Source organism: Gavialis gangeticus, unplaced genomic scaffold (assembly GCF_001723915.1).
Source record: "Gavialis gangeticus isolate Ggan-Ray unplaced genomic scaffold, GavGan_comp1, whole genome shotgun sequence".
NCBI lineage: Eukaryota > Metazoa > Chordata > Crocodylia > Gavialidae > Gavialis > Gavialis gangeticus.
The window spans coordinates 8,810,602-8,825,120 of NW_017729019.1; the positions used below are offsets into that span (position 1 = coordinate 8,810,602).

The following is a 14,519-nucleotide window of genomic DNA, read 5'->3' on the forward strand; positions in this document are numbered from 1 at the left end:
CTTCTTGATACATTCACACTATGGGAATCAGCTTTATTATGGATTTTAAATGAGTGTGTTCCTCTAGTTAATGGTTGGATTTCAATTTCACTGGTGCTGCTTTTGTGTATAAATGTATTTGTTCTTTATTTAAATGTACAATGTGATGCATGTATAGATGATGCCAGGAATAAGTATGAGTCCTACAATAATCGGACACTACTACCTTGTGATTAAAAAGTACCAAAAATTATGAGAGAGCACGAGCCACAGATCCAGTCTAGCTGGCTTGCTTGTTATGTGCACATTGCCGTAACATGCTCGGAGCTTTGCAAAGAGCCCATGTTCCAGGGGGCTTACAGTACAAAGGGGAAGGCCTGCTTCCTTGTGTTGAAATTCCTTTATGCGTGAAAATGGTGGACTGCAACATTTGCCGTTCGTATTTCCTGTGCCAACAAAAATGTTTTTATAGTAATATATCGCAATACTTCACCGACTTGTCTATTGCTTTTAATGACTTCCTAATGTCTGTTACTCTACTGGAATATCTTACACTCCTCTCGAGTGCCAGGTATCACATTAAGTCATATTAAATTCTGTAATGCCAACTGGATACATTACTTTTTGCTTCTTGTCCTGGGCTGTTTTCTAATGTTATGCTTTATCAAGAAATGGGTTTGGTGTTCTGCTCCAAAGAGAGGCTGCATTTCAAGAGCGGATTGCTTTTAAGCGCGCATGCAGCTTGTATACATGTCTGTTAGGTTTGTAAAGTGCTTTGGGATACTTCCAAGATGCAAGAAGTTGTGGAAAAAGGTTAAGATACTATTACTTATTATTCCTGTAGTGTATTGGCAAAGTGAATATTTTTTCACCTTCTTCCAATGTGTCAGCTCTGTTCTGCCTTGCAGTCTTTCTCTGAGAGTTTGTTTTTGGTTTTTTTTTGTTTTGTAGGAAGAAGTTTTTACAAAGAGGGGTAGAGCATTTGGCCTGTCTCCGGTTCTGTTTATGCTGTTGTACCGATACGACCCCATATAGACTTGCACAACCTTACCTAGACAGAAGTGGAATTGAGTTGGTCTTTGACTTTCCTTATGGATTTTTCTGCTGTTTTTATAGGGTTGCAGCATGAAGGGATATTCAGAGTGTCTGGATCACAGGTTGAGGTGAACGATATCAAAAACGCATTTGAGAGAGGTAAGGGGCATCGCAGAATCAGTTGCCACATGCTTCCATACGTTGCACTTGCCATTGTAAAATAGCTTTGCTGTCTTGAATGCAACGGATGGTGTTATATTTTGTTTTTGAATGCTTACCACTATATCAGTGACTTGATGCAGAGCATTTTTCCAATGCTTGTTAACCGTGAACATCTGAAGTCACTTGGCATTATGTTACACATCTTGTAACATCACTGTCTAACAATCATTCAGAATGTCATCATCTGCCATGGCTGATTGTTTAATGACTCCATGCATCCTTAAAGGTGCCGAGCATTTCCTCAATAGGAGTAATTGCCTTGTCTCATTTTTTTCTGTCTTGTAAATGGCTCCTCTCTGCCTTCTGCATAACCCCTGGCCCTTGGTGCAATGTCATGCAACTGATGACTTTTGTGAAGCTCTGCAACTGCTTTTAGTTTAGACATGACCATGCCAGAGAGGAGTTCTCAGGTCACTTCTCATTTCTTAAGGATTTTAATACAGTTTTTGGTGTGTATGGGATTGGCCATCTGACCCATGAGTTCATAGCTGGCCCAATCTCCTTGCCTCGGATGGACCAGAGGAGTCAGCTACCTCTGAGATCCTAGCAGCTTATGGCCCCAGCCTCATTTGGGACTCCAGAAATCATGACTAGTCTTGCCTTTTGGTGCATATCATTTATAACACAAACCATATGTTTTCACGTGCAGTTGTCTCTCCAACGCGTATACCTAAGCATAGGAAATTTCCACTGCCATGTATACCAGGGTGTGTGTGCATGTGACAGATCTAAGAGATGTCACCCTGTTTTCCCGAATAAACTGGAAGATCTCGGAGAACAAAGGAAGTGTGTGCATGTGTATTTTAGAGGTTGAGGGGGAGGTGTGGTTAAGGGTTTTACAGCAGCTGACCCAAAGGCTTTTATTTTTGTTTTTTTAAAGTAAAGGACAGGTGCCGGGCAACTCTGGGAAAATAGTCTCTTGTTCCAGCACCACCCCACTGAAATAAATAACATTGATTTTTTTTTTTTAGCTTGTCCCTCTGAAGCAGATGATGTAGAGAACTGACAAAGTTAACAATAATGTCTGTGCAGTTTATTACTTCATCCAGAACCCATGGTGGCAGTTAATATCAAGGATAGTGCTCTGCTTCGTAGTGGCCCATTTATTATCCTGTGTGTTATTAAGGTAATAGGCGAGCTTTGGTAATTTCAGTCACATAATGGATATATATAGCTTCGATTTGAGGTTTGCCCCATCATTAAATCTAATTGTATCTGATAGGGGATTTTCCGCAGGGAGCAGTTCCTGAAGTGGGTATCTTTTTCTTTGTAATACAGACAAACTACAGCATATGTACAATCACAAATGAACTACCCCACAATCCCTTCTTCTGCCAGTCCAGCACAAAACATCTGCTTCCTTCCAAGCCCAGCCACAGCAGCAGTTGGCAAAAGCAGCACCCTGCTTATGTTTGCCCGTAAATCCAACCCACGCTGAAGCACAGACCTGCCTAGGGCAGTGCTCGCAAACCCTCTAATGCTGCTGCTGTATGCTGGGTGCGTGGTCTCTTTCCTCCAACCAAAGCATTGACTGCAAAAGCCTACGGAAGTGACGGCTCCGCTTCTCTTGTGCTACGGGTGGGCAGCTACAGCGATCGGATTTTCGACTGGGGCCACATGACGACCTTGTTGTCAGAAGAAAGCCCCTAACAGCAGCCTTCACTTGATCACTGTCTGTGAAGGGAGGGTCTCCATCCCTCCCCTTGCCTTCTGGGCATTCGGGTATATTTGGGCCACCTGGATCCTCTTCCCTGGCCAAGACCTTTCCTTCCAGCAGGGTAGTGTTGGGCTCTTCTGCGGCCTTCTCATTCTTTCCTCCTCCTCGTTTTCTTGTAACTAGGGGAGGATCCACTGGCTGGGGACCAGAACGACCATGATATGGACTCAATCGCAGGGGTTCTGAAACTCTATTTTCGAGGGCTGGAGCACCCTCTCTTCCCGAAGGACATCTTCCACGACCTGATCGCCTGTGTCAGTAAGTATGGGGAGGGGTGGTCTTTTCCGCTTGGAACAGAAGATGTGAGAAGGAATGCATGGGCCCTTTTTACTGCCCCCAAACCTGTTCTACCTCTGCCTGCCTTTGCCCCCAATCTAATTAAGGTAATTAGGGTAAACTTTTGCATGGCACTGAGAGCATCAGTTTTATTTTCCAATGCAGCTGAGAGAGCTTTCTTGAGCGTCACCTCTCCAAAGTCTTTATTCTGATCTCTTAGGCCCTGGACCCCATCCGCTGTCGAGAAAAGACTGCTTAGCTCTGTTTTTGAACCATTTCTTACTCTGACAGTGGGGTCTATATAGAAAAGCAAGTTGGAGAACAGCATGAGTGGGCTTCTCAGGAGCTGTAGCCTGCTTCCAGGGTGGCAGCCACTGCATGTTCCAAGACACTCCTCATGAAGTATTGCCTTAAAAAAAAAAAAAACAAAAAAACAAAACAATAATGGCCTTTAAGACCTCAGTTCAATGCTTGTAAGTGCTACGTTGGAAGCACAGTCTAGGTGGGGGTTTTCCTCTCCTGTCTCCCGTCCCTAAGGCTGGGGAGACTTTATCCAGCATATCTATTCCAGTGCTTGCTGTGTGTATCCAGGAGGGAAACAGCTGTTTTTTAATGTGCCTGAATACCTTTTCCATAAGCACGAGGGGATCCTTATAGACTCTGGCTATGGAATATCTACCATGAGAGCGTTTATAGTCCGACTGTGACCAACTTTGATCGTTTCAAGGGCTTTTTTTTTCCTTTTTGTTCTTGGCAGCCCAAGTTTTAAATGGGCCCATTATTGCCGAGTCATTCAGGAGCAAAGAATGACTCCATTGTCCGAGCGGCAGAATATCCATCGCAGCAACAGCCTTTGAAGTGGAGCAGAAGATAACTGCTTCCGAAATGACTCGTGGTTTTCTTCTCGCTGTAAATGAGTTTACAAAGTTGAATTCATATTAGATGAAAGGAGAAGTCTGCTTCCAAATAACGTTGCCCTTCCAAGACTGAGGATTTATGCTGCCCACTTGTTTCTCAGTAGGCTGCTGCACAGAGAGCTTTTACCTCACCCTTTAACTATGTTAATCTCCTCTGAGTTTTGTACCAGAGATTTTTTTTCTCTTTCTAAACTCCCACCTTTCAAAGTTAGTTTGAATGAGCTTTTATGTTGGAACTACTGAAACAGATGACAGTCGGCGCACCCACGCCATGAGAGAACCTGTGGCTCTGACGCATGCCATGCACTGCTGCTGTAAAAGCTTTCACAGAGGAGGCTCTGCGTAGCTCGCATCCTCCCACGAGAGAAGAGCAGGGGAAGCGTACAGACCCTTCCCTCTTCTGCCAAGTACCTGTGCTCCTTGTCCTGGCTTTTAACAGTGTGCACACCCCCATAGGGAACCTCCAAGCTTACCACGCAGATGTAGATTCAGTGCGTCTTATGGACCCGGTGTTATAAATTAACTCTTGTTTGTTCTTCTATCCTTTCAGCAATGGATAACTTACAAGAGCGAGCACTGCACATCCGGAAAGTCCTTCTGAACTTGCCCAAAACCACTCTGATTGTAATGAGATACCTCTTTGCATTCCTCAATCAGTGAGTATTCCTGAAAGCCGCAGTGCCTTGCAGTAGCAGGTGGTGACTGTGTAAATGTGATGGATTATAGGGCTGGAGGCTTGACACTTGGCAGTATCTGATCAGAGCAGCAGTTCAGGGTACGAGAGCCATTTTCTGTACTCTGTTGCCTCTCAGCCTCCTGTTTAATTATTGTGTTGGCTTTGCTGAGCCCCTCAGCCTTATGCGTTACAACTGGAAGAATGTTTTCAGCAATCTTGACAGAGTTCAAGTGCTGAAAATTAATACGACACAGTTGGCTTGGAAACCGAGTGGAAATGCAACATGCAGGATGAGGATATGGGTCCCCAGCCAGCAAGAGGCAGCGTGTGCTATTTAAGCAGTGAGCTCGATCCTTCTTGGGAAGGGAGGGATCTTCTGTATTTTTGAGCCACCTGCCACAGCTGGCTGGTATGTGGGGCATTGCTTGCAGAGGGAGCCTAGTCTTGATCTCTGTTCAGCACTTGGGACTCTGGAGAATGGTAAGAATAAGAAATGTGGGAGCTAGAAAAGGGACTTCAACATGGCCTGTGTGGAAGCTAGTAAAGCAGTGGAGGTGATGCTATGTTGCTGCTGTTCATCGTGTCTACACTGCAAAAGGGATAAGAAATAGAGATTTCATTAGGGAAGAGATGCTTAAAATATATACGGGATACATGCAGTACGCAAGCTTGAATTCATCCACAGATCCAGAACAACCCTGGGTTTTCTCTAAGCTGTGAGCTTTCCACCAGGCCTTTTTTGGAACAGACTGAACTAAATGTCTGGATTAAAAGCCTTTCCAAACTCTGGGGGAGTTGAGCTCTGGAGCTGCATTTTGTAGGTCACCACTAATCATTGCCAAAGCTGCTGGCAGGGAGCATTTAAAAGGAGGTGACAGAAAACAACAACTGTCCTAATGGCTCTAGGTGGGTGTTTCTCCGTCTGCTTGACCTGTGATAATCGTGGAAGCGATGGTACTAAAAGCTTCGGCTGCTAGTACTTCAGAGCCGAACTCTGTAGAGCATCGTTTTATTCATCACTGAGTAGTGTCATTCTAGCAGCTTGGAGGATGTGAACGCGTCATCCTTTTCCTTGTGATTGAGTTTAATGTCTAGTGCTGCAATTTGAGGTTTCAGCTATAAATAACTTGGAGGGAGCTGGAACCTCTTGCCCTCTCATCACTGTCCCATAGGGCATGCAAACTATCTAGACAAAGCAGGCCCTTACCCCTTTCACTGTGCTTGCAATAAAATGCAGGAAAATTGGGTTTCCAGAATGGATTAATGTTCCTACTTTGTGACCTGGGAGGAGCTGCCCTTTGAGAAATAGTGCGTTTGGTTTGTGTGGTGCTTGGGAGAGAAGATTTCTCCAAGCAGCTGTAGAAATGCATTGATTTTAATCGATAAGTAAATGTGCTACTGCCATTGAGCAAACAGTGATATGGAACAGTGCAGCAGAACTTGCCCTGAAGCTCGAGGGACTGAGCTCTGTGTGTAGACATACCTCTGCAGCTCCCGTGGACTTTCAGCTGAAAAAAAGCAATCCTGGTAGCTTGTTCAATTGTGTTGGCTCTTGGATTAGTAGGACTTCAGAAGCCACCTGGATTTACAAGCATAGAGCTCCATAAGAGCCCTCAGGCTGCCTTCCTAGGAAAGCCAAAAGCAAGGTAAAGCTCACCCCAGCTTACAGACTTACTCCCGGAGGCTGTGAAAGCCACCGAATTGCAAACTAGACAGGACCAGGCCTAGGTCGACCTGGATGGGAGACTCATCAGGAGAAGCCCCACGTGCTCTGGGAACCAGGACTGCTGTTTCTGTGGATGTCGCTCTTTCTTCCAAATACAGGACCGTTACCTCTGAATGAGAGCAAGGGCATTATGTTCTCTCTTAAATGAGGCATGAAACTGAGATCCTACTGCTTGTACTGACTGCAGGGCCCGTTTCACTTTGGTAGAGTGCATCTAGATGCCAGGTCAAAATCTTACCTAAAAATTGACTGTTTTGAAAGATGCTATTTTTTGGCTGTACATTTGAACAGCTGCTGTGCTCCACCCTAGAGGTATCTGCATTTTTCTGGTAAGTGAAGTAACTCTTGTATGTGCAGATTGACCAAGGACTTTGGAAAGCAGGGTATAAACAACAATATGTTGGCTGTAGTGCTCACGTAGCAATCTGCATTACATAATACAAGTTCAAGACTCTTATCTGAGTCTTGGGCTTCATTAGCTGTTCTTGCTGAATGCTACTTGCTTACATAAAACTACATGAAGAGTCATGATGATGATGATGATGATGTGGGGATCCCCTGATGTGTATGTGGATTTTCTTTGTGGAAAATGAAAGCGCGTTCACAAAACGACCCCTGTCCTCTCGTTCCTATGTCCTATGTGCAGCTCGGAGGGAAGGCTGCAATACATCCTCTTTCCACAACAGTTTACGAAGGAAGTTCTTTCCTGCCTCGAGACTCTTTCCACAGATGTCACTTCTGGAGTCACTGAAATAAATATTCCCTTCCAGCCTCTCTAGCTTTTGATTATCCTAAGAAATGAACTGGAAAACAGGGCTTTTAATAGGGGGAGGCAGGGGCAGGGTGCATACTGTAACTTTGCTCTCTGATGCTTAATCATTAATTGGGTGCCCCAAAAGGCTTGAATTACAGGCTTAGGGTAAAATTTATTCAGATGAAAATTGTATGTTTTAAAAACACAGTTGCTCTGTGGGAAATGCAGCATCGAGAGGCACTAGGGGAATCTTAGATAAGCTCTGTAAAAACCCTTGATGAGAAACCCTTTGGCTCTTTGGGAACAGGCTGACTTTACAGGCTGCTTTACCAAATATGCTCAGTCAGGCCAAGGGGACCAGGCTGAGCTCAGAGCTGCAAACCGATTATGAACAGCAGTAATAAAGCAGAATGTCCTTCCACTTGTAAAGTCAATGGCCCAGTACCTTTCAAAGCAATACAGTCCCCGAGCTTCTCAAATCCCTTTGAGGTTTCTAGCTGTAAGTGGCCTAGTTATTAGACTTCAAAGGCATTCTGTGTGTCACTGAAACTAATGCTAAGTCCTAGTGGCTCTCTTTCCATAGGAAGCGAGAGCTTGGAGCTTAAGCTTTGGGCTTGGGAGGAGCTCGGGCTGAGAGAGGTGCGAATGGAAGGGAGCAGAGTGGTTTCTTGACTGCCAGCTTCCTTGCTGTATGCAGTGCCCCACGCTGCGATCTGGGGAGGAGCAGTGCCTCAGTCAAGCTGGCACTGGCCTCTTGGCTGGAGCTCGGGTGTTATCATGGCAGCTGCTTTCTGTGCAGGGTGCACCAAGCAGGCGACATGTAAATAAATCCCCAGCACTGAAATCCAGGTGGCCAGAAGAATAAACCGTTCGACCGGGGAACTGTCTAGTGACGCGTTGTTTTGTAAGACATCCTGGGCATGCTAGTTGAGGAGGACATTAAGAAAATGGAACGTGCCCAATCAGTTCAATAAAGAAATCTGTGTGTTGGCAAGCGGGAGGTTTTCTCTGCTTTCAGCAAAGGCTGTAGCTAGGAAGCTGTATTTGTGCAAGTCGGAGCAGATCAGATTGTCGGATCCCAGGAGGGGCATCTAGCAGAGCTCTCTGTTTCCCAGTAAATGTCATCATTTTCTCTTGTTTTCATCTCTCTTGACCCAAAAAGATTCATGGCCCGGTGGACCAGGCTCAAAGAGCAGAGCGCTCTGAGATAATGCTCCAGATCCCATTCTCTGTTCCCTAGCAGGAAATGCTGCCATTGTTTGCTCCTGTTAATCCTGCTTCCCCTCACCTCCTCAACTTTCCCTTGTTTTTTTGCAGTTTATCTCAGTTCAGTGAAGAGAACATGATGGATCCCTACAACTTAGCCATCTGCTTTGGACCCACGCTGATGTCTGTGCCTGAAGGCCATGATCAGGTCTCCTGCCAGGCTCATGTCAACGAGCTGATCAAAACCATCATCATCCAACATGAGAACATCTTCCCAGGACCAAGAGAACTGGAGGGCCCTGTCTATAGCAGAGGTGGAAGCACTGAGGATTACTGGTACGTTGGGAATTGTGCTTGGGTTTCTTCTGTTTAGTGAATTGTACAAGGCAGTCGAGCGCTGTGCCTTGGGTCTGATTCTGGAGTCGAACCCAATTCCAGAATTTAAACATGTTCCAAAGCCTGGACTGTGAAAGAACAAGATGGTTATTGTCTCTTTGGAGAGCTGCTAGTTTATCTGACGCAGGCAAGCTTTGGTAGGAGGTTGCCTACCAGACAAATGTCAGACCTGTTCTTTGCTAACCTGAAGGATGGTCCTGTGACTGCTTTTTTTGGCTATTATGGCAGTGACCACGACCACCTTGGCAAAGCCACGCAGCTGATGCTTACATTCACAACTTGTTCTTCTCACTTTTTTTTCTTATTTTCTCTTTGCCTGCCTTGAGCACGTTTGCTTTAGTGACAGGGTCGATTGCAGCTGAACCTAGAAAGCTGCAGCAGGGTTTGATTTTTTCTTTTTTTGTTCAGGGCAGCACCGACAGAAGGAAAATACAAAAGCACCATTTCCATCCAACCCAAAGCCCAGGAGATCAGGCCTCGCATTCTGTCTGCAGGCAACATCTGGAAGCAATTCAGCCAGTGCGGCTCCTGTCATCTGGGGTGGAAGGCTGGGGAGGGGAGAAGGGAGGTGTTTGCTTTCCTAGTGGCTGAATTGATCTCTCCCACCTCCCACTGAAAAGGAAGAATGTTAAACTGCCTTTCCCCACCCACTAACCCCCAGGAATGTAAATGATTATTTTTATATTCATTAAAAAATAAATTGAAGTCACGTTCGCGGCAGAGCTGGCCTCTGTTTGGTTTTTCGGCTGTGCTGCAAGCTAATATAACTCTTGCTGCTGCAGGTATGAACTGTGAGGTAGCTCCATGCAAATTGCTCCAACTCGACTCGGAGGCCCATGGCAAAAGCAGTTCAATTCATTTAGCCCTCATAGCTGATGTAGGGGCGTTGCCCGTATCTCACTGGCTGGCTCAGTTGTATGGGTTGCCTTAAATCCTGCGTTGTCATGAAATGTGAGGTTTGCCTATAGGGAGAGGGAGATGAAAATATTGAGTGTTTAGTACCTTTTTATTATTTGATGTATGCATAGACCTTCACAAGGGCACGACAGGGGGCAAGGCTCCTACCTCAGAGAACAAAGGCTTCACCCAAACCTAGCCAGAACAGAGGACACAGTGCAGGGCACTTCTGTGTAACCTGCATAGCTCCAGTTTCTGTGGCTGTCAAGAAGCCTTTTTTAATCGTAACCTGCTTTGGAAAACATTAGGGTACCTGGATGCAGGTAGTTGAGAGGACCGTGTAAAGTCAGACCCTTCTCTGCACACCCTCCATTATGAACAAGCCTGTCTCTGCATTTGGGGTTGGAGGCATGGAAAAGAGAGTTTAATTAGTCCTAAAATATCCCATCATGTATCTCAATTTACTTTGCTGTGCTGTAGTCATTTGTAGTCGGCAGCTGCTGAGGGGGACTGAAGCCACTTGCCTCCAGGGCAGAGCAGGGTGGGGCATGAAGCGCAGTTTTCTGCTGGATGCACCTTTGGCAAATTGTTTTGGATCCTGTCCCACCCCTTGTCAGTGTGTCTGAGCAGATTGACACCATGTTAGAAAGGCCTAGTAAAGCACTGTCTAACCGGGGCGGTAGTCAGAGTCTAGGAATCCTGCTCTTGGCCACATGAGGCTCAGAGAGTGGCAGGGGAGAAGATGGTTGGCATAGAGCTCCACTTGCTTTGCATTCCTCTGGCAGTATGTATTGCTGACACTTCCCCAGCGTTCACGGAGAAATCCAGCAGCCTAGCACTTCCCGTGACAGCACCCCAGGGCCGGTGTGATAGAAGGGGTCTTTCTGTAGCAGGGGCAGGGGCAGGTTTTGGTTTAAAGTGCTGCATGAGGGGGAAGGGAAGGCGTGCGACCTGCCTGCTGCTGCTGGTTTTTTTGCAGTGTTTAGATCATTAGAGTGGGTTGTACACTGCATTACTTCACAGTCTGGGTGAAACCTTAGCCCTTAATACTAGAGCCCTCCTGGGGCTTCCCGTTGGTTTTAAATTCTTTTATAAACTTTGCAAAGCCTTTATCTTTCCTAGTAAGGATGGGAAAATGGACAAATGCCTTCCTAGATACGTGCTCAGAAGGTGGCCAGGAGGAGTGTTTTGTTATGTGGATTAAGTGTAATGAGATGCAAGCATTGTTCAGGTTTGGGGGCTTTTTGAGAGGGGAGGTTGGGTTTCGGGGTTTTTTTGTTTTTGTTTTTGTTTGTTTTTGTTTGTTTAAACATTTCATAGATTTCATCGACATTAGGGCTGGAAGGGACCCCGGAAGATCATCGAGTCCAGCCCCCCGCCCAAAAGGCAGGAAGTCAGCTGGGGTCATAGGATCCCAAAAAACATAGCGGAGGTATCGCAAAAAAATTCTTAAAAGGAAAACGCAAGGCTTTGGTGAACTCTGAAGTCAGGAGTTTTAGGCCCAAAAAAGACGGATCAAGTTACTGCTCTCTGAAGAGAAGTAAAAACTACTTTTGATATGATTTAAGGTCCATTCAGTGTAGCACACAAGGCTATAAACCTGTCTGCAAAAGGGCTCCATCCAGTCCTTGCTTCATTCCTCCCGGAGAATAAGACTTGAAAGCAAACAGGTTTTCCCTTCATCAGCCACTTCTGGTATAAGGGAGGGGAGACCGTTCCCCGCAGAGTGGTTCAAGGTGTGCTGCAGAGTAAAGACAGACAAGCCTTCATTGCCAACTGGCATTCAGCTCCGGAGGGTTGCGTGAGAGAAGCTACGACTTCTCTTCGCGTTCTCCTTTTTCCGGCCTCGAGGAGCTGCCTTCCTGGCTCCTTAATCTTCAGGCAAACAAGTTACATGGAAGTAAGTTAGGATACAACTTAGTGCTGCTTACTCCCCAGTAACTGCCCATGTGCACACTCTCACCCCCTAGTCCATGTGTGAGATAACTTGCTCATTGTCACGGAGGGGGGCTGCTGCCTTGCACATACCTCCAGGTGAGTGTGCACACACAGGCAGTTATCCCAGAGTAGCTGCCGCCCCGAGTTCACGCCCTAGTTCTACTTTGCAGTAACTTGCTCTTGTAATCCTGCCATTAGGGACGCATAACCTTTGTTTTCCACTTTGTGTGCATGTGATCTTATTAAGGCTTTGCCTCCTGTAATGTTTAGACATGAGATCTATTAGTGCTTAGACGTCTGTAAATAAAGACCCGAGCAAGTTAATATGATATGGGAGTCGCTTGTTTGATGAAATGAAAAGGAACATTTAAACTGATCATTGGGAGAAAAAAATCTGAAACATCTTATTAAAGTGGAATAATCTCCCCTAGGGAAGTGACAGACATCTCATCACTCAGGTAACTAGCTAATTAGACCGAGCAGCGGAGAATATAGTGTAGGAAATAATCCTGGTGTGACAGAGACGACGAACAAAACCTAATATGCCTTTTCTGTCTCTGCCTTTCCCTTCAGTCTCCCGAGAGCTGGGTTATGAGGTCTGAACTCTGGCTTGCCTGCTTTAATTTCCTGACAATGTACACAAGGTGAAGAATGTGCTCCGTCTGCTGAAGCAAATTAGGGCTTAGCTTGACCTTAACCTCACTGATTTCAATGCGTGGAAATGAATCCCCTTTCCACAGAGGAAAGTGAAATCTAGGTTTTCAGATCCAGTAGTGTCAGCTGTGACTTCTATAGACGGCAGGACTTGATTTCCTCCAGGGTAACGCGTTGTCTCTTTCCTCCCATACAGCGAAAGCCCTCACGGGGAGATGGCCTCAGCAGACGATTCGGCTCAGGATATAACAGCTGAACACCATACCAGCGACGATGGTATGTGAAGCCTTTGGCCACTTGTAAGAGAGTCCAGTTTGAGGGGATGCTGTTACATGGTTTAAATTCAAAGAGGGATACTCTCACGGGGAATTGACTGAATGAGAAGAGACCTTATGTGGGGCCCTCCCTGCCCGAAACCGAAGAAGGGAGGAGGCCAGCAGGGATTTTTAGACACCGACTGACTCTCCAAAAACACCCAGTTGCCCAGCGCTCCCTCTCCCGGCAGCCCCCCCGGGCATGCCCCTTCCTCGGGAAACATTGTGCACAGCCTATGTGTGCTCACGGTGTTTGGACGGGCCTTTGCGCTGGGAAGCGTGAGCTCAGCAGAGCGCCAAGCAACGAACGTGCTTGGGCCTGCTCTCCCACTTCCCTCGGTGCATGCTGCTTGCCAGGCTTCTCCCCTTTCAGTGGCATTGGCAGGCAGCAGCTTGCGCGTGTGCAAGCTCCAATTGCTTTTGTTTCAAACAAACAAGCCAAAAAAAGGGAGAGGCCCTCCCTCTTTCCCCCCTGCCCCAGGAGCCAGGCCCGGGGGTGGGGGATCCTTCCCGCTCCTCCTCCTCCTCCACACTGCCATTCCTGGGGAAGGATGGCTGACCAGTGCACACATCACAGCCTGACCTACTACAGCACCCTGCATCTGTTTCTTATCCGTCCCAGTTATCCTCCCCCCTGGGGGTCGTCTGGGACTAGAGGGGCTGCTGCAGGTCAGAGGGGGAGTATGGTTTTCAGTTGGATGGCATCCCTTTCTAAGTCACCTTTAACAGCCTGGTTGACTTTTTGTGCTTGGGCCTCTCCTGTGCTTTATCACTGTGCCAGCTAACGAACCTTTCCCTTACCCACGGCCCGTTCCTGCTGGCTTAACAATGTTGGCTCGCCAACAAGGAAGTAAATGCTACTGAACTGTGTCACCTGCAGCTCTGCCAGGAGTGTGGGGGGTCAAGGCACGGTCTGAAAAGAAACTTCTAGTCAAGGTGTCAGAGGGAAGTACCAAGATGAGGGGGATGAAAGGACGTGACTTCAGGGTCTCTGTCAAGCAGCTTGTTCTTCTGAAAAGTCGCAGGCCCTTAACAGTGCATGGGGAATTGAACTGCTTTCCTACTGAAGGAGTTTGATTGCTCTAAAGAAAGGCAAACTCCCTTCTGTTTACCCAGAAGTGTAAACCAGGGTCAGAATTTGCCTGTTGACCAACTTAAGAGGCTTGTTTTAAAAGATAACGTTCTCTTCTCACTGCTTGGCTGGCGGCTGAGTCAGCTTCTGGGCACTGGGTGAAATGGGTGTATGCATCGCACATTCAGGTACCAACTCCCAAGACAAAACTACCTTGGAGTTCGGCCTGCTACACATGCAATGGCTGCCTGGTGTCGTTTGTAGACGCTTAGAAGCACGTCAGCATGGAAAATACTTTCCTTTGCTCTCCAGAGGAGAACCCAGTGAGTGAGCGTCAGGATGCGTGGGTAGAGAGAAGGAGCGTCTCTCTGTAAAAGGTCGTGGTTGTTCTGCTAACTTTCGACATGATGTACGAGTGACTGGGCCCTCCAAAGCTGGGGCTGGCACACCCTCAGCAACATAATGAGGCCGTAATGAGAGCATATCCAGGCTCTTTGAGTTATGAATTGATGGAAAGACGTTAAACAGTTGCTCTCCTGCACAGTTTTTGAGGCATTGGTACTGTGCAGTAATGTCAGTTACTGTGCAGTCATTTAGTATGCAAGTACTATATGATTGCACAGTAACAACTGTGCACTCTGGCACACATATAGATGATCCCACTATGCAACACAACAGCCAGGCAGGTGCACAGCTACGTCCACACATGCCTGAGCTTAAGGAGGAGAAAGGTCCACCTA

General features: G+C 46.6%; 1 protein-coding gene across 3 annotated transcripts in view; it reads left to right on the forward strand.

The window, feature by feature from the left end:
• SRGAP2 (SLIT-ROBO Rho GTPase activating protein 2) overlaps nt 1-14,519 on the forward strand; it is a 206,589-nt gene that overhangs the window by 166,545 nt on the left and 25,525 nt on the right. For 2 of the 3 annotated variants that reach the window (XM_019514009.1, XM_019514010.1), the window contains exons 14-18: nt 1,096-1,173; nt 3,077-3,211; nt 4,697-4,802; nt 8,620-8,844; nt 12,590-12,669. In XM_019514009.1, the coding sequence (XP_019369554.1) occupies nt 1,096-1,173; nt 3,077-3,211; nt 4,697-4,802; nt 8,620-8,844; nt 12,590-12,669 (624 nt within the window). Of the gene's footprint in view, nt 1-1,095; nt 1,174-3,076; nt 3,212-4,696; nt 4,803-8,619; nt 8,845-9,312; nt 9,605-12,589; nt 12,670-14,519 lie in introns of those variants that run through there. The other variant, XM_019514011.1, reaches the window with a different exon arrangement.